The sequence below is a fragment of the Equus caballus genome, chromosome 1, assembly GCF_041296265.1.
Source record: "Equus caballus isolate H_3958 breed thoroughbred chromosome 1, TB-T2T, whole genome shotgun sequence".
Taxonomy (NCBI): Eukaryota; Metazoa; Chordata; class Mammalia; order Perissodactyla; family Equidae; genus Equus; species Equus caballus.
This window is the reverse complement of record NC_091684.1, coordinates 45,047,918-45,069,608: the sequence shown is the minus strand read 5'-3', so window position 1 is coordinate 45,069,608 and position 21,691 is coordinate 45,047,918. Positions and strand designations below refer to the sequence as shown.

At 33.6% G+C, this 21,691-nt stretch overlaps 1 protein-coding gene and 1 non-coding gene across 2 annotated transcripts in view; both read left to right on the top strand.

The window, feature by feature from the left end:
- Positions 1-17,376, top strand: part of PCDH15 (protocadherin related 15) — a 952,630-nt gene extending 935,254 nt beyond the window's left edge. Inside the window, exons 34-36 of the mRNA XM_070262649.1 lie at positions 601-606; positions 15,270-15,378; positions 16,407-17,376. Coding sequence (XP_070118750.1) covers positions 601-606; positions 15,270-15,378; positions 16,407-17,270 — 979 coding nt within the window. The 3' untranslated portion in view covers positions 17,271-17,376. The remainder of the gene's footprint in view (positions 1-600; positions 607-15,269; positions 15,379-16,406) is intronic.
- Positions 12,476-12,613, top strand: LOC111769805 (U4 spliceosomal RNA). Its single transcript, XR_002802615.1, has one exon. It is a non-coding gene; the product is annotated as a U4 spliceosomal RNA (small nuclear RNA).
- Positions 17,377-21,691: the final 4,315 nt, after the last annotated feature.

Sequence of the window (21,691 nt, the reverse complement as noted above, 5' to 3'; positions counted from 1 at the left end):
ACAGGGATTCTAATTGTAAGTTACTAGAAAATGAACTAGCTCCAAATAAATTGTTGTCAAATGTTTTTTAAAATTAAAAAAAAATCAAAGGTTATTTTGAAAATTAAGCTTCATGAAATAATTATTTACTTCATGTGAACTTAACAATTCTCTGTAATAATCATCATAGTACTTGTATATTTACTTTCTTTCTTCCAAACGATACTTACATCTTCTTTATAAATCAGTGTGAACCAATTTTTCTGTTAAGACGTAGAAGCAATTCTTAGAATCTCATTTAAAATTTCTGTTTTGGGATTGAAATTATCCCTGTTTAATAGAGGTGAATTTTACCTATGTATAGGAAATAGATAGGTAAGTATAATTTTATGTGGTAAGACAACCAAATAAATGTCATATGATTTAATCTAAAACATTATATATTATTCTTATGAATAAATACAAAGAAAATATAAAAACATGAATTTTCTTTTTTGGATATACATATTAAGTGTTTAAAGAGACTTCCTGTTAGTATTTTCATAATCATCTCAAATTAACTATAGTTAAAACTTTTTTTTTCTATCACATGTTTTCTCTTTCTCACCTGTGGATACGTAGGCATAAGTAAGTAAATAATATCATTCTAATACAAGGGCATTAGAAACGAAAGATGCAATAGCATAGATTAAGTGCTTTTTTACTCTGTATACGATACTCTTCATCTTTTATTTTGGAGTCATTTCCTTTTAAAAAGAAGGTTATATCTTCCACACTTCATTCTCTTTTGATATCTTGAAATCGCGTGAGTTTAAACAAATGTTCGCAGTGAGAGCACCTGTGCCTACCAAGAGGCGTTTCGAACTTCTTTTTAATTTGTTAAAAATATTTATAGATATATTTCAGTCAAAAGGGATGTGGTATCATTATATAGATAATTCTTTCCAAGACAAATTAAACCAAGAACAGATCTACACAAAAACAACTGCTATATAATGTCAAGCTTGTTTTAAAAAAAATGACTTTTCAAGATCAGGAAAAGTAAGTGTTTGCTGTCCGTTTAATCCAAACGGCCTGCACTTTCTGAATTACTCAGGTGGTCCTGATACCCTAGGTCGCCCTGTGAGAATTCTCTCGTGCAGTTTACATCTTTGCCAAAATGACACAATAACAACTTTGGCTTTATGTATTGTTTTCTTGCCTCCCTGGTCATTCCTAACTTTTCAATGTGGCTGTTTAATTTTTATTCAACATATTTCTCTTTTATTTCATGCTCTGTGGGTAAATATTAAGCAATAATAATAATAAATCTGTTATTCTGTTTGAGCTTGAGAGCAAAGTCTAATGAGAGACTATTCAAAACCACAAGTCCCCCAACGTTTCTGGGGGAGAGGTCCCAATGCTTTCATTAGAAGCACTTATTTGTGCTCTTTGCCTTAATCTGTTTTATTTATGACTCACAGCCACTATGACTCAGTGTCCACGTATGAGCAAATCTTTCAAGGATATCACAACTATGTGATATTAACATACACCTTTTCACTAAAGTGAGTCTTGACTATAATTTGATCCAGATCACGTTCAAAAGAAACACCAACAGCCCCTCTTCCTCTTTGTAATATTTATAATATTTTAAAACTGATTAGGCATAAAATTGAAATAGAAGAAAATTATCTCTGTCAAGATTCTAGCAGAAATTCAATTTCTCAATTGTGATTTTAAACTCTAGGAGAGAAATTCTCCCGTCTGTCGTTGGGGGCTTTAATTCTCTTAATCTGGAGAATAGAGAAGCTCTTTCTGTATTCTCTTGCAAGCTTTAGCTCAGTTAGGAGAGTACTTTTAGCTCCAGGACAGAGTTACTGAGATGAGAGATAGTGGACAGCTACTGAATCAGATACAGCTAAGGATCCTTTCCCCAAAACAGTCAGCTCTGAGCATCCTCAACCAATGCAAAGGATATGAATCCATTAGCCAAAATGCTGGCACAATTTGGAGAATAGTGATTTATACTTAAGGGAAGTGCCATGTGTGGTCATGGATACTTCGCTGTATCAAACTAACTGAAAAAAAATCAGTGTACAGATTGACACATTTTTTAAAAAATGAAAATTTCTCATGCTACTCACAGCTTTCAAGCTTTTCCTGCCCTGCGTTTTTGAGAACAGGGGCATGAAAGTAATGTCTTGCTTTGATAGATTAGTATTATTTGGCCTTTTATATTTTGAAGTAGTAATGAGAGCCATGAAAACATCTTTCTCTTGAAAGCTATGTCACGGCCTGTTTCCTTACATTTCATTATCTTCTTTTCTTTCAAGTCTTTTCCTTCTCTACCATTTCCAACAAAGCAGGGGAAATAAGTCAGTCTCGGAAGACAGGAAACATCAGCACGTTGTGATGCCCTTTTCTTCCAATACTATTGAGGCTCACAAGCAGGCTCTCATAGATGGATCACTTAAGAATAACCAACCCACGTCTGCAAGAAAACTCACATTGATATCTGATGAGGACGCCTTAAGTACTCACAATACCCTTTATAAGGAAAATATAGATGAAAGATCAACAAATTCAGACTTTTCACTAAAGACGGATTTTGTAGACTCACCTTTACCCAAAACACAAGCCACGAATGAGTCTTTGAGGGGCCCAAGAGAAAAGGTTCAGAGGATGTGGAATCAGCCAGTCTGCTTACGTAGGAGACGACTTTGGGAACTTCCCAATAGACCAGAAACCATAGATCTGGAGCAACAACGAAACGACAGGCAGAGAGCTGAAAATGAAAGCAGTGGAACCTATCCAAACAGAAGAGGTAGCAGTAATCCCGTGCTTACAGCTGAAGATATAAATTTGACCGAGAAAGAGGAAATAAGGCAAGGTGAATCACTGATTATACCGGGAACAGAACAGCTGAAATCTCTGTCTTCAGACTCTTCATTTTCCTCTCCTTGGTCTCACTCCTCATTTTCTACTTTGCCAACTGTTTCAAGAAGTGTGGAACTCAAATCAGAACCTAACGTCATTTCTCCTGCTGACTGTTCCTTGGAACTTTCTCCTTCAATGCCTTGCATCTTAAATTCTCCACTCTTTAGGGGAGAGACAGCCACTTGTACGCTGACTGGTGAAACCAAAAGGAACGTTTTCGAAAATCTTCCCCATCCACCAAACATCTCTCCTCCTCCTCCTCCTCCTGCTCCTCCTCTTGTCTTTACTCCTTTTGCTCTTTCCTGTCCTCCTTCTCCTCCTCCTATTCCTCCTCCTCCCCCTCCACTTCTCCCGCTCTCATTTCCCCCTTCTCCTCCCCCTACTTCTTCTCCTCCTCTACTTCTTCTACCTTCACTTCCCTCTCTTCCTCCACCACCTCCTCCTTTTCCTTCTCCACTACCTCCTTCAACTTCAGTTCCATCCACTAAGTGTGTTTGTGTGCCAGCTGTTAAATCCACTGTCAACGTAATACCAGCCGAGGAAATGAAGTCCTCTGTGATAGGGTTATCACCACCAACAACAGCGTGTAATGCCGATCCTCAAAGAGAACCAAAAGGCATCCTCAGGCATATTAAAAATTTAGCAGAACTTGAAAAGTCCGTAGCTAACATGTACAGTCGAATAGAAAAAAACTATCCACCAACGCACATCTCAAAACTTCAAACCAGTTGCCCTTCAGAGGTAACAAATATGGAAATGGCATCTAAGCAAAACCAGGAGAATTTGCACAATATTGTCGAGGGAATTGAAAAACAGTCTCACAGTCAATCTACTTCACTTTAATGTTGCTTTTCCTCTTTTAACTGAACAATTCTTTTGTTAACTGTAGTCTTCACGTGAAGGCAAATTCGAACATTGAAGAAGATTCCATTCTTTTACCCGAAACTCAATGCAATACTGTTTTTTCCTCATTTTTAATTTAAAAGATTATTAACTTCATCATTACTAACTCATATTATAGATTTACCTTAATTTTCTTAACTACGAAGTAGCATTATTTGTCTACATTTATTTAAAAAGTAAGTAATTTCAATCTATTTTTCTGGGAATATATGGGCATGAAAGTTAGACATCCAGTTTAAACCAATGATTTATTTCTCATGTTAATGCAGTAACTTTTACATTAACTTTTTGATCATAGTTTTATATGAGTGTTCCAGGAAAAAAGCAAACTGTTACAAATAAGCTAAAAATAATATCATAGGTTCTGTTATTTCCTTGATGCCTATGTATTTGATCAGAAGAAGTACCATAAAGTAAAATGTTATGTGTCTAGAAATGTAGGAGATGACAGACAAGATGATTCCAAAATAAACCCCAGGTGCTATGAGATGTATTTATCTGTTTTCTTACAGAACATCCTTTACTCTGGCTTGCTTTTATCTTACTAGTATGCTTATACATTTGATAAATCTTTGACTTTTTTCAATTGCTGTTTTAATCTATTTTTTCCCATTGTGCTTTCCCTTCCCTTCTTTCTAATGAAAATAAATCTTGAGTTGTTGACTTTCATAAGAAATTTCATTCTTCCCAAAGATGTCGAAAGTGCTGTTTAGTTTTGCTTGTCCACATTACTGTATCATCTCCTTAATTATAATTTTATCATTCAATTATCCTTCCAAGAAAATATTCATCTCCAGTTTAATAACAGAAATCTAATCAGTTTCATCAAAAGAAGGTTAAGTAAATGTTTACAAATGTTTATCTCATATGAATTCAGTTACTGCTATTTCATTTGATGAAAATTATGAATATTTTCTGTAATATAAAATACTTGTCCATTAAAATTTTAGAAAAGTGCATTACTGACTTCATTCCTAGTTATTTTTAATTACTATGAATAAATCATCCAAATTTAGCCATTAGTATATAAATGAAATATAAAAACTTTGGTAAAAATCAAGAAAGAATATATTTGGTGAACTGTCACCAGTTTTATATACACCTTTACTCTTTATTTCAGGCAAAGAAGATAAAAATTTGTATTCTAGGAGGCAATTTCTATTGTTGTAATTGTTCTGTATCTTAGAGCTCAACTTTTTAAATTCTCAAAGGCATCAGCTAAGCTGACTCTTATCTTCCTAGCTTCTTAATGAAAGCTACACTTAACCGCCAAGTAATTACTTTGCTTTTCCCATCTAACACATGGAATAATTTTTATTTACTGGAAATCTTCACTTTGAATACAATTTTACATATTTCTTTTGCTCTGCAGTTTTAATATTTTAGAAGATATGTCTGCACAGAAAAAAGCACAATTCCAAAATATAGGCAAAAGTCTTGCTTGATAATTACTATTCTAGGCATATTAATAAAGGCTCAGGGGACTTCAACAGATCATTTCAAAGGTTTAGTTCAGCTCTTAAATTATGTGACATTTCTTCAAGAATTTGGTCTGGTGTCCCTAATTAGCAATATCAGATAAAAAAGCAATGTGTAAATTTAATTATTGTCATTGGCTCCTCCACTTTAGAGTCTTTTCATCCAAATCAAGAGTCATTTCTTTCTTGGGGTTCTTGAATGTGATTTTTTTCTCTCTTTCACTGAAAAACTTCATTTGGAGTTTTTGTTGGCTTCTGGTCATATGCATGAGAACTTGTGCTATTTGACGGACTCTGACAAGGTATTATTGACAATTGTGTAAGCCTCTAATATGAGTGTGTGTTTTTTTTAAGCTACTTTCTATCAACTTCTTCGAAATGTGAAAGAAATTCCCTGATAATTCCTTAGAATTTCTTGAAAATGAAATCTCTAAATAATTACCAAAGAAATGTTATAAGAAATCCAAACAACAATTTTGTGTAGATACCTATAGCCTTACTAATTGTTACACTGCCCTTTTCTATAACATTTTTATAATATTTGTGTAACCCCAACACTTTATGTGCATTTTAAACTTTTAAAATGAAATATCCATACCCATGTTTTATATTTAATCTAGTCTTTTACTGACACATTATATTTAGAGATTCCCAGCATCATCATAAAAGTCAACTTGAGTATCTTCTATATGAGACGTGCAAATATTCTTTGAGTACACAAGCCAAAATATTATTCCTCCCCTCAACCCCTAAGACCCTACAACCTGGCATCTGGCCTCTAGAAAAGGAACACCTTTTTTTCTTCTGCATTTATTAGGTTCCAATTAATGCATAAGAAGTTATTAGATACTTTCTTAAAAGACGTAAACGGGTTACCATTCATTTTCCTTATTTTTAAAAGTAAACTGTAATACATACAAATGGTATAAAATAAATAATTTTTACATCTTGGATATAAATTATGTAAAATATACATCATTATATGACTGCTTTGATAAGGACTAACAGAAAGTCATGTTAATTGAAAGCACATGGATAATTATACATGTTGACTCTGCTGTGTACCTCTTCAAAGTCACTTTTTGCCTTTGAGCTAAAACAGAAAAAAACCGAAAACAAATAACAAAAAGTTAATGGAAACAGTATAGTGCATCTGTTGATATTTTATTTTCCACATTTTTGTAAAATATTGCTAATGAAAAGAGGCAGTTTAAATACCCAAGAAATTAAAATCTAACTTCAGTTGGACATTTTATGTTATGTGTGTGACTCAATTGTCATTATTAAAACCTGAATATGAGCTTTCTCTACTTTATCTCTGTAGGATACATTAAGTGAAAGTTAAAAATGTCTACATTTCTAAATACTCTAGAAGAATTATCATTCCCATAACTATTGACAGAACCATATAAGAACTCTGAAAAACTCACCACAGAACCATTTCAAGTAATAAATTGCAGATAAGATTAAGTATGCATTACATTACCGTTATTACCAACCGTTTCCATCAACAATGCCTTAACCACTTAAGATGCTTGCAGATAAGTAGACTTATCTTGAGAAGGCCTTGTAATTTTTTAAAGAAATTTTCCACCAAGATTGTTTGGTTGGAGTGTGAAAGTATATGTAACTCTTCACAATAAATCTTCGTCACAGATGTCCATTAATTTCGTATAGCATGATCCACACCACAGTTTTAATACTTTAGGTCAATTTTTTAATGAATAATAAATAAAAGGTCTTCATAATTAGTGACATTCAACGTTGAAAACATTCTATACTTTTTTCCCTCTCAAGTACAGTCAAATGTTTCACCAACTTGTAGTCCATGTGCTTTTTCAATCTTGATATAATATTGAATGTTTGCCTGTTGTATATCTAAAAGCATTTTCACTTCGTGTCTAATAATGTTATTGACCCTTAAAAGCTAATCAAAATTTTGCATTCATTATTTTTAAAATAAATTGACACAAACTGAAAAAAGGCCTTACAAACGTTTGGAAGAATATCTTCTAGTCGTGGAGAGAATTTTTTCCCTGTGCCGATATGTTTTTCACGTATGTAACACATATTTTCCCAAAATGAGTATGTTATATGTATCAAGACTTGTGTAGGGCAGAGATGATATAGAATATTTTTTGTCCCAATTGATCATAACATAATCAAAGCATTTTATTACATACCATTGAGATAAAATAGATTTGTATGGTTTGGGGTTCATATGGAATGAGTGTTGGGGTGACCATTATTTTTAGTAATGCAGGCATGAAACCTTGATTCTCCTGTCTTAGTACTGCCACAAAGTATATTTCTCACTGAGACAACTTTTGGTAAAAATGACCTTCTCAGTTTTTCTCAGATTTCTTTAAACACCTTTATCTATAATTTTATTGACGCTGAAAATCCAAGATGTTTAATATTGATTTCTTCATTTCTGCCTTGCAGGAGAGGTTATGCATCCGAGGTAAGGGCTTTATGGTGTTATGTTATGTCAAGCTTACTAGGAAAATATTTGCATTATAGGCAGGACTGATTTACATTTTTTCAAAACTAAGGTATTTTCCTTTATTTCAAAAGATCTTATACGTGTGCTATGCTATTTATTTTCTTTCCTATTTCTTGCTTCTTTGTTTGGGGGTGTGAAGTCTGTTATGCAACAGGTGAACAAAGGATCTACCTTTTCAAGGATAAACTTATTTTTCCTGAATTACTGTTACTCAATGTTGTGACATTCTCCCAAATTTATTTTTCTAAGGCTATAAACCCAATTTAGAAACTGTAAGATTACTTAACTTTTATACTTTTTTATCAGTCCAGGGATCTTACCTCATATTAGAGCTTAAGACAACATTAAAGAGTTAAAAAAAAAGTTGGACCACTAGAAAGCTTTGGTTTTTTTATTGTGTTAATTTGACTTTCAGTCAACATATTGGGCATCCCGGCCAACATATTGGGCTAGCCATATTGTAAGTGGTGTCATCCATGAAGTCGCTGAGAAGCTAGTACAGTTTAGCATACAGCTTCTCAGTCAAGAGAATGAAATAAGAATATGACCTAATTGGCTGATAGTTTACAACGCGTTAAGTCCCAAATTATTTGGAAATCAAGATGAATGCCTTTAAAAATAACTGGTTTTCAGCAGTAATTATAATAGCTAACAGAGTGAATCAGAATATCTCTAACTTCAACTTTCCCCCCCTTCAAATGAATACCTTAACTAGATTAACTTATTAACAGCTGTGTCATGGAAAATCTATCCCTTTGGTCAAATAGTTGTTCTGCTGGCCATTTCAAACAGTTGGTTCATTGGTGGGATTATCTTCTAGAACTTCTCTGTCAACCTTCCCAATGCTTACTTTTTCATTTGTGTTATGTAACTACTTGCCCCCCAAAGAGTTGATAACCTAAAATTTGAGTTGTGTATCTTGTTTCCATCTGGTTAAAATAACTTATCATGAAAGAGACCAATAGAGACTGTTTCCTGAAGATAAATATGGGTGAAGTGGGCACTGATGCCTGTAAAATCTGAGGAAGAACAATTTCCTTAAATACAAAAAAAGTTTCTGAAAACACGCTTAATTCTTTAGTGCAAGCAATCCACATTTTGATAAAAAGAAAAATGAGGAGGAAGTCTTAAATATGACGAATATGTTACAACTGTATCATTATTTTGTGCGCTCACCCCTTCTTCCTAACGAACCTGATTACATTTGATGTGATTGGGGAGAAAAAAAGAGGGATAATATAAAACAAGGTTAAACTTGTTATAGAGAATTGTGTGACACTTACGGTGCTTTTAGAACCATAAATGACTCTTTGCATTATGAAGCTTAATCCAAAAAATTATTTATAGATTTTTATTTATTAAGGTTAACTTTGATGTTAATTAAAACAATGATGCAATTAAAACAGATTAATTCTTTAATATTTTAGGTTTCAATGTAAATAATTAGTCAAAATATTATTTAAAGCTGTTGGTAGCTATCACATGAATAATAAGTCATAATCTCAAAGTAACCAGTTTTAACCAGTCGCCTTTTTTTCTCTCTTTTCAATCATGATCTACTTTTTTCCACCTGAATTATTTTCTAAATCTTTTTCTATTTTAATTTCCTTTGGCAGCAACAACAACTACTGAGACCTTCTCTTCTTAAACCAGAGGTATCAATTTCCTTTCTCTTTTTAACCTGAGTCTTCACAATAACTCGTGTGACTTTAAAGTTCATCTTACGTGTAGCAGAGTGGGTGGCGGCCAACATGGCATAATTTTACGAGAGAGAAAAGGGATTTTAAACTAAACTAAATAAATAAACAGGCATGCAAATCTCTTCCCTACTGTTTGCTGGTGGCTAAAATTCCAAATTTTTAGCTTCACTCTCTGGGAATGAGACAAATAAGAACTTTGCTCCTGTTAAAAATAGGATATCCTTGAATAAATCAGTCCGTGAACCTGATCAGTCACTTGTCTTAATGAACCTAGATTCATCAGAACTGTTCCTGAGATCAGATTTAGATTAGGAAAAGTTTGAAGAAAGGATGCTGACATCAGTGCTCAAATAACAAAAAGTAGAAATTGGGCTATTTAATCATTTCATGTGATTCAAAATACTGGCTTTGGGCATGTGTCTATTTCAAATGTCCATGACATTTTCTTCTGCAATGAGAAAAAGATATTCAGAGTTATATAATGACTGCATTTCATTTGCACTTATCATGTTTATATACTGCCTAAATTTAAAAATTTAAAAAGTAATGTTAACTTTAAATGTCTTTTTCCTTTGACAAATTTATTATTTTACAAGCTCCACTTACAAAAAATTATTCCTCTTTCTTAACCACAGAATCTTAACTTTGCTAAAGAGAGGCATTTTGTGGTTAGAATTTATTTCCTAAAATCTGGAGGTTGAGTGGCAGGAATATTCAACTTTTGTAAATTTTTAGCAAAAATTTCCATGGAGACATCTCCATAGACTATTGAATCAGATAACTCAAAAGTCCAAATGCCAATTCCTAGATGCAAACCCTTAGTCAAAACACGCAGCCTGCTGAGCATCAATTTCATCCTCTGTAGAATGTTGGCAGTAATATTAAACCTATCAGCTCCTAGCTCAGCAAGTGGAATGTAATAAAAAGAAATTAGGTAAATGGTAGTCATTGTTGGTTTGGTTTGCATCAATATAAATATTTATGCTTTGGTCAATAAGATACTAAATTAATTCTATGTCTTCTCTGTGTGGTTGGGGACAATGGATTTTGAAAATAACATTAAATGTTTGATCTGCCCATAAAATCACTTTTTAGGATGTTACTTAGCATGATTTTCTAAATCTAGGATTCACCTGCTAAGGGCAACAAGGGACTGCCTGGGGCAGCAAAAAGGGCCAGCTGGCCCATACTATCCGTTCAGGCCGACTCAGGGATCTTAACGGTTATCACATCCTTCCTCAAAAACAATTTTTTTTTTTTTTTTCCTGAAAGGATGATTCCCTGCCCTTCAGTAGTGGGTGGTATGAGAATCCAAGTGGGACCCTTCAGATTATTCCCTTCTACTAGCTCCTACCTCTCCCTGCCCAACTCAGACCGCAACGTGACTGACTGAGTTAAGCATCAAGTTTACTGGTTCCTTTCCAGTTGCTTCTATCCTTTTCTTATGATTTTTAAGTCATCTAATGCCAGATACATATTGTAGTTCACAAGAGCTGAACTTTGTCCTGCCTTTATGAAAAAAGAATATGTCTATAAAGAAAATTATTTGATTCTAACTTTTAAACTCTGAAATCCACTAGGTTGCATTGTGTTTCCATAAATATTCGTTTTTTATTATTGCTAAAAGTTATTAGAATTCAATTTCAAAACCATTTTTGTTTTTAATTGTTGTGAGAACATATAACTTGAAATCTTTCCTCTTAACAAATTTTTAAGTGTGTAGTACAGTATTGTGAACTCTAAGCACAATGCTGCACAGCAGGTCTCTAGAAATTTTTCATCTTGCTTCCCCCTCTCTCCATCTCCTGGCAACCATCATTCTACTTTCTGCTTCTATGGGATTGATTATTTTAGATGCTTCGTGTAAGTAGAATCATGCAACATGATATGTCCTTCTGTGGCTGGCTTATTTCACTTAGCATAATCTTCTCAAGGTTCATCCATGTTGTGGCATATGGCAGGACTTCTTTCTTGTTTAAGGCTGTATAATATTCCATTGTATGTATGTACCACATTTTCTTTATCCATTCTTCTGTTGATGGACATTTACATTTCAACTTCAAAATCATTTGGCAGCCTTTTCTCAGTCCCTGTATGCATTAGATTAAACATGCATTGGCCAAGCAGTTTAAAAGTATTGGTTCTGAGATCTATTTGCTTCATTTAAACCAGTATAATTACATTAAGGTATTTAGTTTGAATAACTTAAATTTAGACTTTATCTTTGTCCCAATTTCTTATTGGTCTCTTGACCTCAGTTCCCACCCCCTTTCCTATAATAAACATTTTTTGTTGAAATAAAACTACAGACATTAATGTGTATAAATCATTCTGTGCAGCTGGGTGAATTTTTAAAGGGCACTTGCCTTGCTAGCTCTCCAGAAGCCCTTCACGTCAACACTCAGATATTATTTCTCCTTTTCCTAACCACTCACGTGTCTTCCTTTTTTCCCCCCAGATACATATTTAATGCAATATATATATATTTTTCAATTTCAGCTTTATTGAGGTATAATTAATAAATAAAATTGTAAGATATTTAAAGTGTGCATTGTGGCAAGTTTGATAGACATATACATTGTGAAAGATTCCCCTCGTCTAATTAGAACACCTATCACCTCACATATTCATGTTTTTTTGGTGAAAACATTTAAGTTTTACTTTCTTAGGAGATTTCAACTATATAATACTGTGTTATTAACTGTAGTCACCATGTTATACATTAGATCCTCAGGCCTTACTCATCTTATAGCTAAAGTTTTTACCCTTTTTCTGACCTCTCCCTATTTCTCCCAGCCCCTGAAAACCATTTTTATCTACTCTGTGTTTCTATGTTTGACTTTTTATTTTTATATTTTTTCGATTCCATTGTAAGTGATACCATGCAGTATTTGTCTTTCTCCGTCTGACTTGTTTCGCTTAGCGTAATACCTTCAAGTTCCAACCATGCTGTCACAAATGACAGGACTGCTTCTTTCTAAATTTAGGCATTTGTTGCACAGTGGCAATATTGGAGCCAATGAGGTTTATCCAAGGCACAATTATTGTGAACTGAAAACTTTAAACCTGGATTCTAACACACATATTAGTTTGTGTGTTTTTGAAGTTTGTATAAATAGAATAATATAGAATCAGATGTTTCATTTGTCCCTGACTTTTTTTGCTCATCTTTCTGTTTGACAGATTCATTTCTGTTGTTGTATGATGTAGTAGTGTGTTTATCTCAGGGACTTTTCCTTGGTTCCAGTTTTTGGCTACAAATGATGTACACAATTTGGTGCACAATTGTGCACATTTATGTTGGGCATATAAACTCCACTGTATTGAATTTCTGTGAAAGGATATGTATATATTTGACTTTAGTATTACTGCCAAAAATTTTCCAACGAGTTTGCTGATTTATAATCTCTCCAGAAGTGTGTGAGAGTTCCAGTGGCTCCATGTCCCTGCCAAAGCATGCCAAACTGCAAGGTCATCAGATAGTGCGTTAGCAGAGTAGAGGGATTGCAAATTTAAAGAAATATCGAGGGAAGTCATGTAAATGAATAGAGTTTATTAGATGTAAAAAAAGAGCAGATGGGAGATGCTATGATGACTATGAGAATAGATGGAAAACAACGTGGTTGAGGACACAGTAATACCCAGGAGAAAATATGATTACTCTGAGGAGTAGTACCACCAACTAAGTTCATGACATGGAAAAATACGAGCCCAGTCTTGCTATCTTTTTATTTTTCAAATCAAAATCCAGACTTTTGATAACATTTCCTGACTAGGATTTTGGCAACTATGGTAATTCAAGTTTTTAAAAATGATTTTTGCCAGTCAAAGCACAAGTGAGGGTCTTTGTCCTTATCTGCCATGCAGACTGTGAACTTGCACACTTTTTAAATGATACATTTGAGCCCCCTAAGGACATTGTTTTTCTGACTCGTTACTGTACCTGGATCAACAAAACTAATTCTTATAAATAATAGATGATCTTAGAAATAGATAACCATTTTCCTGTGGATATCTATATTTTTCCTCCTTCCCTTTTCTTACTTCAAGCCAAATTAATTTGGTTAACCTTTGCAGTTCAGCCTACTTAAATGTTAAAATAAAATTAAAAAGAGAAAAATAATGAAATTAAATTTAATAGTTATTTAAAAACCAGTTTCCTATGTATGCTTAAGGAAAAACATCCTTCTATGAGTAGAATGACAAAAATCACTATTGTCTAGAATTTAGAACTGTAAACCTTGAAAGCACCCCTGTTCTGACAAATTTCTTTTTTAAAAAAAAAAAAATTAAATCGAGAATTAGCAGTATGTTTAAAATGTAAACATCCTTGGGATATATCACATAACATAACATAATTTTTATTAGGATAAATGATTGTTATCAGATCCTTTCATAAGAGTAGTTTTGATGAACAGAAGTGCTCTGGGTATTAGAAAACTGTTTTTCAGGAAGATGAAACAAGGTTGAAAGTAATGTTATAATTTTAGCCTCAGGGCTAAAGTCTGTTAATAGTATGCTAGAATAGAGTGAAATATTAACTGCCTATTGATAGTTTTAAAAGTTATCCGAGAACAAGTAATATGCTCATCTGTAATCTTTAACAGATTTACCATTAGAAAAAATTTACTTTTGCGACTCCCTCAGTTCTAATAATGTAAATTTATTTCTTGCAAAATAGTTACAGCTAAAAAAAAAAAAATTTGAATATGTTCAGCTAACATTTGTAATTAAAGTTATTTTGGCAGGAGTGTCTTGAGAGTCATCGAATTCTAGGTCTGGAAATATGACTTTGAGCTGAAATGTGATAAGAATTTCTTTCAAATGCGGTTTCTCTTTTTGAACAATAGGAGTTATCCATGGAGTCTGGAATTGATCCTGGCCAGGAATATGGACAAGATTATTACAGTTATGAGCATGGGTACATCTTTAGATTTTTTATTCAGTATCTTGATATTTTAATGAAATAAAGAGTTATTAAATGATATTATTACTAGCATTTGTTTTATAAATGTCATTTCATCAGTTTCATCTTTGAAAATGAATTATGTACCTAATTTCAGTGTCAATCAAGTTTTAACCATTTTTCTATATTGAGTTCTACTTTGATGTTCTATATTGATATTGACTACAATTCTAAAAATGCAGTAAAAATTACTCAAAATTATTTAAATGAGAAACAAGAGTCAAACATATTTGCTCAATTCCTGAATTCGCCATTTCTTTCACATGAGATGTTCAACATTTTATCTAACCAGTCAGCCTTCTGATTTGCCCAAGAGAAATTAAGAAAATATACTTTAGAATCCAGTAATAAGCATTTCAAAAGTCACTTCTACACACATAAGTTAACTGCTTTCTAAAAATACAGTAGAGGAATGTAAGAGCATTACAGATCATATTCAAAGCAGGTCTTTCCTATAAAGATAGAGACTTTATGTTCTGAATAAGCTATTAAAATTTTAGAAAGAACCTATTTTGTACTCTAAATTCTTCAATTAAGTAACAATATGCCTTTCTTTTCACTCTAGTCTCTCCAAAAACTTAAATCTGTAATAACTGGACTCTTTTTATTGTTATTCCAGGGTACCATTATGGCAAAAATCATTGGTCATCAGGTTGTAGCTCTTACCCTGTGGTTTTGTAGCTAGTTTACAGGGAGCCCAATAGGTGCTGTATAAATATCTGTTGATTGAATGATGAAGAAAAAGAAGAAAACAGAAATCAGTCGTGGTTACAAGGACCACACGAAAGAGTTTTTACAGTTGTAAGTTTCTGTTACAGGTATGAAATGCCTCAGTATGGAAGTCGCCGTCGTCTGTTACCACCAGCTGGACACGAGGAATATGGTGAGGTGCTTGGTGAAGCTGAGGAGGAATATGAAGAGGAAGAGGTAATTACTGTAATTTTCTTATGTAAGCTGAGTATTCCAAGAATATAATTTTTTAGCCCTATTTGAATAGAAGGCTACAAAATACTTCAAAAAACAGAAATCTTATTCACTTAGAATTTATTTCCCATAGAAATTTGATAATGTAGACCATTTTATTGCCTTGTCTATAGAAGAAAATTAACTTTTATATAATTTTAATTTATTTTCTTCTATAAAATGTCAAACACCTGCAATAAAGCCACAATAAAATTGATATTTTTAAAAATCCTACATTTTACTCCATAAAGATAATAATATAATCAAAAATATTAAAAAGTATTTTGGAAAACAACAGTTACTTTTGTTTCCATATTGTCTAGCATACCTAAAACTCGTGAAAAACTATAGTCTCCATCTTTCAATTATCTACAGAAAAATGAAATATTACCACTAATATTTTTAATGAAATTTTGTCATTTATGTTTAAATTAGCATGAGTCATTTATATCAAATTCTTTTACTTTGCCTGCAATATTTGCTTTGAACATTTATCCAAAAACAAAACTCAAGTAAATGTCACTGTAGCTTTACCCTGTTCAAAATTAAGAAAATAGTCAAATTTCACATAAGCTATTCAGATAAGCTATCATAATTCCCTGATTATTTAAAATATTGTTAAAAAAATACATAAAACTATTAATCAAAGTTGAGAAATGGGACTCAGAAAGGGAAGAAGTAGTGATTATTTCTTTCTCCTTTGATCTAAGATACAAAATAAATTTTGAATAAGAAAAATATGAGAAAGCATTGGGTTTTGGTGTTATAAAGTACAAACCCAAATAAAATAATTCACTACCTTAATCACCTTCTGTCTGTATGTTAGACCACTGCTCTAAACAGCAGAGAACAGATGGGTTCTCTGAAACTGGTCATATAACTTGCATGAAGCTGTGATCCCACAGTTTCATTCATGCTTAACTTATGTGGGACAAGGTCACATCATAACCATCTCCCAGCTGACACTTCAATTGCATTTTCATGATTTTCAGGAAAAGGCAAAGAAAATTAAAAAACCAAAAGTTGAAATTAGAGAGCCTAGTGAGGAGGAAGAAGTAGTTGTCACTATTGAAAAGCCACCAGCAGCCGAGCCTACGTACACAACATGGAAGAGAGCCAGAATATTCCCCATGATTTTTAAGAAAGTTAGAGGCCTAGCTGATAGAAGAGGCGTCATTGACCTTGAGGGGGAAGAGTGGCAAAGACGCCTCGAGGAAGAAGATAAAGATTATTTGAAACTAACTCTGGACCAAGATGAAGCTACAGAAAGCACTGTGGAATCAGAGGAGGAATCCTCAAGCGACTATACTGAATACAGTGAAGAAGAATCTGAGTTCAGCGAGTCTGAGACGACGGAAGAGGAGTCTGAGTCAGAGACACCCTCTGAGGAGGAAGAAAGTTCTACCCCTGAATCGGAAGAATCTGAATCCACAGAGTCAGAAGGAGAAAAGGCAAGGAAAAACATTTTTCTTGCAAGAAGAAGGCCCGTCGCTGAAGAGGTCAAAGAAGTCAAAGGGAGAAAAGAAGAGCCACCTGAAGAACCAGAAGAAGAACCGCAGGTGGATGAAGAAGAAGAACACCCAGCAGAAGGAGAGGCAAGTGAGCTGGCTCCCGTGGAAGAACCAAGAGACCTGGAATCTCCAGACATCACTGAGGAGGGCAGTGCAGAATCAGCTTCAGTGGAAAGGAGTGTAGAAAGTGAGGAAGAGTCAGAATCAGGCAGTAGTAGCAGTAGTAGTGAAAGTCAGTCTGGAGGTCCATGGGGCTTTCGGGTACCAGAGTATGACACAAGCAAGAATGCCAAGCACAAGAAGTCTCCAAGAGCAAGCTCGGAAGGTTACAACACAGCACTTTAAAAGAGATCACAGTAGGTGGGGGTTTTGCTGTGACGAGTGCTCCTGTGTGCAGTGCCTTCTGTGTGCTCTATGAAATGACACTTGAAGGGGAGGAAATTGATCCTGATTTTGATCTAAGATTAGGAGCATGCCAGAAAAGTGAATATATATGCTATCTAAATGAATTTGTATATTAGAATATGTTAGGGTATAACTGACTAGTCTTTCCTATATTAGTAATTTAGAAGACATGCAATCAGTTAATCAATATTTAATATTTTCTTGTGGGATTTTTTAATGCAGTGTGGCATTATGTATTATCCATGATGCCCTGCCTATTAGAATAGACTATATGAATTTATATGTGGTTTTTATATCATCTTTACAAAATACATCCTTAGGACAAGCTGCAACAAATGAGATCTCTAAAAGTCTACTTTTGCATATATGTACATTTCAGCTGGCAAAGGTATTAGCAAAAATATCATGAACATGTTCAAGCAGTTTGTAGCTGGCACTCTCAAATCTTAAGGGTTAAATGAAATACATTTTTCAAAATTAAAAATTATACCTTTATTTTCTATTTTGGATATGAGTTCAAGTGAATTTAGAAAAAAATTGAACTGTAAGAGTTATAAAATATTCTTCTGGGTAAGTAAACATAATAATTTTGAAATATGTATCTGGAAATCAAAAAGCATGGTTTACTTACTACAATGCAGTGGTAGTTCACATATCTCTAAAATGTAATATTATTTTTAAAATAACTTAGAAGTGTTTGACCTCTTCTCTTTGCCATTTCTGACGTGCATTGATAAACGAAAAATAACTTTGTGAAAATGTCCATTGTGTTCCAGTTGCTTACTAAAGGAAAGTTAACAATAATGAGTTTTCAACTTTGTGTACTACTAAATAAATTATGCAGGATGGGAAGATGTTTTTATAAGTTGACATATATCCAAGTGGGATGACCTAGAAAACCAGAATATTTCAAGTAAAAAATGCATTAAATTACACAGAAAGTTTCGTTAACAATGGAGGATTATTTAGGAATTAGAATAATGTGGGCTTAAAAATATCTTTAAAATATTGGGAATGGAAATATTAGTATGAATAGAATGTGCTAATGCTGGACATTCCTTAACTTTCCTGAAGAGTGCAACAACTGTGAAACAATGGGTCAGATCATTGGTTAAATATAAATAATATGCTTTTTTTTTCATGTAGAGCAGTAATTTGATCTAAAAGAATACAAGTACTTCCTGAAATGTCTCCTTCTTAACTCAGCAACCCTTTCTCCAGAAGATATTGAGGTCTAAAATCAATGAAGAATTGGTGGAAAATAAACTGACGTTAATAAAGAGTTGCTTCCCTCTTCCACTCTTGAGTTATTTACCTTTGATGGCTTTCTATCAAAGGTTTTGAATTTCGCAAGCAGTGTAATCTTTGCCCTTTTAATTCCTTTGATAATGACACACCTATTGTTATTTTTATTTTGACAGTGGGCAAGAAAAAGAATGATCAAGTTAGTTGTTGATCGAGAGTATGAAACTAGCTCAACTGGAGAAGACAGTGCTCCTGAATGTCAGAGAAACCGTCTTCACAATCCTAACATCCACAGCACTATCAATGGCAATATATATATTGCACAGAATGGTTCTGTGGTGAGAACCCGTCGTGCCTGCCTCACTGATAACTTAAAAGTTACTTCCCCTGTTCGACTGGGAAGGCACTTTAAGAAACTAGACAAGTTGGCAGTGACACATGAAGAGAATGTTCCCCTGAACACGTTATCGAAGGGGCCATTTTCTACTGAGAAAATGAACACAAGACCAACTCTGGTGACATTTGCCCCTTGCCCTGTGGGGACTGACAGTACAGCAGTGAAGTCAATGGAGAACAGACTGAAAAGCACAGTTGAACAGGAGTCCATGGCTGACAGTAAGAACATCAAGGAGACTCTGGAATTCCATGGTGACCACATGCAGTCGGATGAGGAGGAGCTTTGGATGGGGCCCTGGAACAACCTCCATATACCAATGACAAAACTGTGACCGATTTTTTAAAAAGTTATTTTAATTTTTACGTCAGTTTTTAATAAACTGAGCTTTTTATTGTCACTGAGAAAACAATGTATGGAATTTATATCATGCACACAAGTTAAATCTTTGAACAACATGCTTTAAAGTTTAAAAAGAAGCAAATTTGCACTCATATTTGTATCAACAAATTGTCCTTCCCAAAAATCTTTTTGGACAGACTCTCAATTCACTAAATAACACATTTAAACATTTAACTGTTTTGTTGGATGTTGAAATTTTTTCATTTTAATAAACAAGAAATAGTTTACTAAGTAATCCTTTATATTTTGTTGATTAACATAGTTTACTCTTCATCTCTAGCTTCACAGAACTTTTTTCGATACATGTAATTTACTTTCATAAAAAATGGGAAAAAATTTATATTAGAGAATTTTTCAGGTAATGGGTTTATACAGTTGCTGTCCGTACCATCCTGATTTTTTAAATGAAATATAGAATTGCAAAGTGTAAGTAAACGTGGGAATCTTCTGTAAATTATTTAGAATCATGAGCCTGTTTTCCTTATTGTCCAATATAGAGTTTCTCAAATTTTTAAATATCTTTCTTTTATAAATATCACTTACAATTTCCCCTGTGGCTGCACACACGCAAGCACACACACACACACACACACACACACATACACACACACTCTATCCATACCAAACATAATAATTTAGTTCAGCCATTTGAAGTTAAATATTTGTTTGGAGCATCATAGAAATCTCACCCTCAGCAAAAGCTTACTGAGGTGGGAAAAGTTCAAACAGGCAATAATGCATCTAGAACCACAAGTATGTGTGGAAAACATAGTCAGATCAGAGAAGTGTCACATTAATGTCACTGGACATGAATATTTTATAAACTCAGTATAAAGGAATTGGCAGGGTTAAGAATTTATATAACATGTGAAATGCCTATATAGGCTATAAATCCATAGCTTCAAGTGTATTATAGTATTTCACTTCTCCCAGCTCCAGTTTATTTATAAAATATTTTAATGCACATAATATTTATGTGCATAAAGTTCAGAACTCGAAAATGATCACCTGAGCTTTTTTTTTTTTTTAAAGATTTTATTTTTTTCCTTTTTCTCCCCAAAGCCCCCCAGTACATAGTTGTATATTCTTTGTTGTGGGTCCTTCTAGTTGTGGCATGTGGGATGCTGCTTCAGCGTGGTTTGATGAGCAGTGCCATGTCCGCACCCAGGATTCGAACCAACGAAACACTGGGCCGCCTGCAGCGGAGGGCGTGAACTTAACCACTCGACCACGGGGCCAGCCCCTCACCTGAGCATTTTTTATCAAAGAAGACTGTCTTGATTTTTCACCATTGAAGAAAGCACAGTGTCTCATCATTAACAGAAGCAAAAACAAAATATCTTCTCAAAAATAAATCTCAAAACTTGCCTTGTGTATTGCATATTCTCCAGATGTAAAAAGGATGAGAGAAAATAATTTAAGAGAATTCAGAATTTTATTGAATAGGACTTAGCATGATGTAGATAAAGCTCACCTCAAATTTTGCACAGTTTTGACCAAGTTCAGATTTCAATAAAATTCTCTCATGCATGCTTATTAGTGGTTGAAAGATTGAATAATGCACAGCTATTATTTATTACCCTCTCATGTTTCATATTTTTAAAGTACTTAATTATAATACTATTTCCTTATTTCAAAGGTGAATGAACAGTGTGTAACAAAAACTTGCCAATTTATGTGAGTCGTATATTTTAATTTCAGATTTCAAAAAATATTTGAGATCAAATACAGCAACATCTCATTTATCCTACACTATTGGAAATTAATGCATTCTGTACCCTTGCTAGGAAAACTATCAGCATTAGCTGGGAGCTTGTTAGAAACATAGAATCCTGCCCACACCCCCAAGTCTACTAAACAAGAATCCACATTTTCAGCAGATCCCAAGGTGGTTTGTATACATATTAAATTGAGAAGTAATTATCTATACCATTGAACTCCAGGGCTTTCTCCTTGAAGGACCAAAGCAATTGTTTTTAGTATAAAATATTTTGGATAGAAGTTAGATTAAGCATACTATATTTTCCTACTTGCTCAATCAGAGATCACTAAATATAATTTCATATTTTCCTGATGTCCTAGGCTCATCTCAGCTAGCATCCCATAATATTCTTTCTGCATACAACTTTATATCTTTTTTTCTTTCTCCAATTTCAGACTGTGATAATTAACTAATTTCGTCACTGTGCCTCTCTTTGAAATTTATCTTCCAGTTTACTTCTAATCTCTTGATGAGAAAGTTTGTGTCTTTGTTTGTTTTGCTTGCTGTTATTGAAAAATCATTAAACATCAGATAGGAATCAGATATGTGGATTTAAGC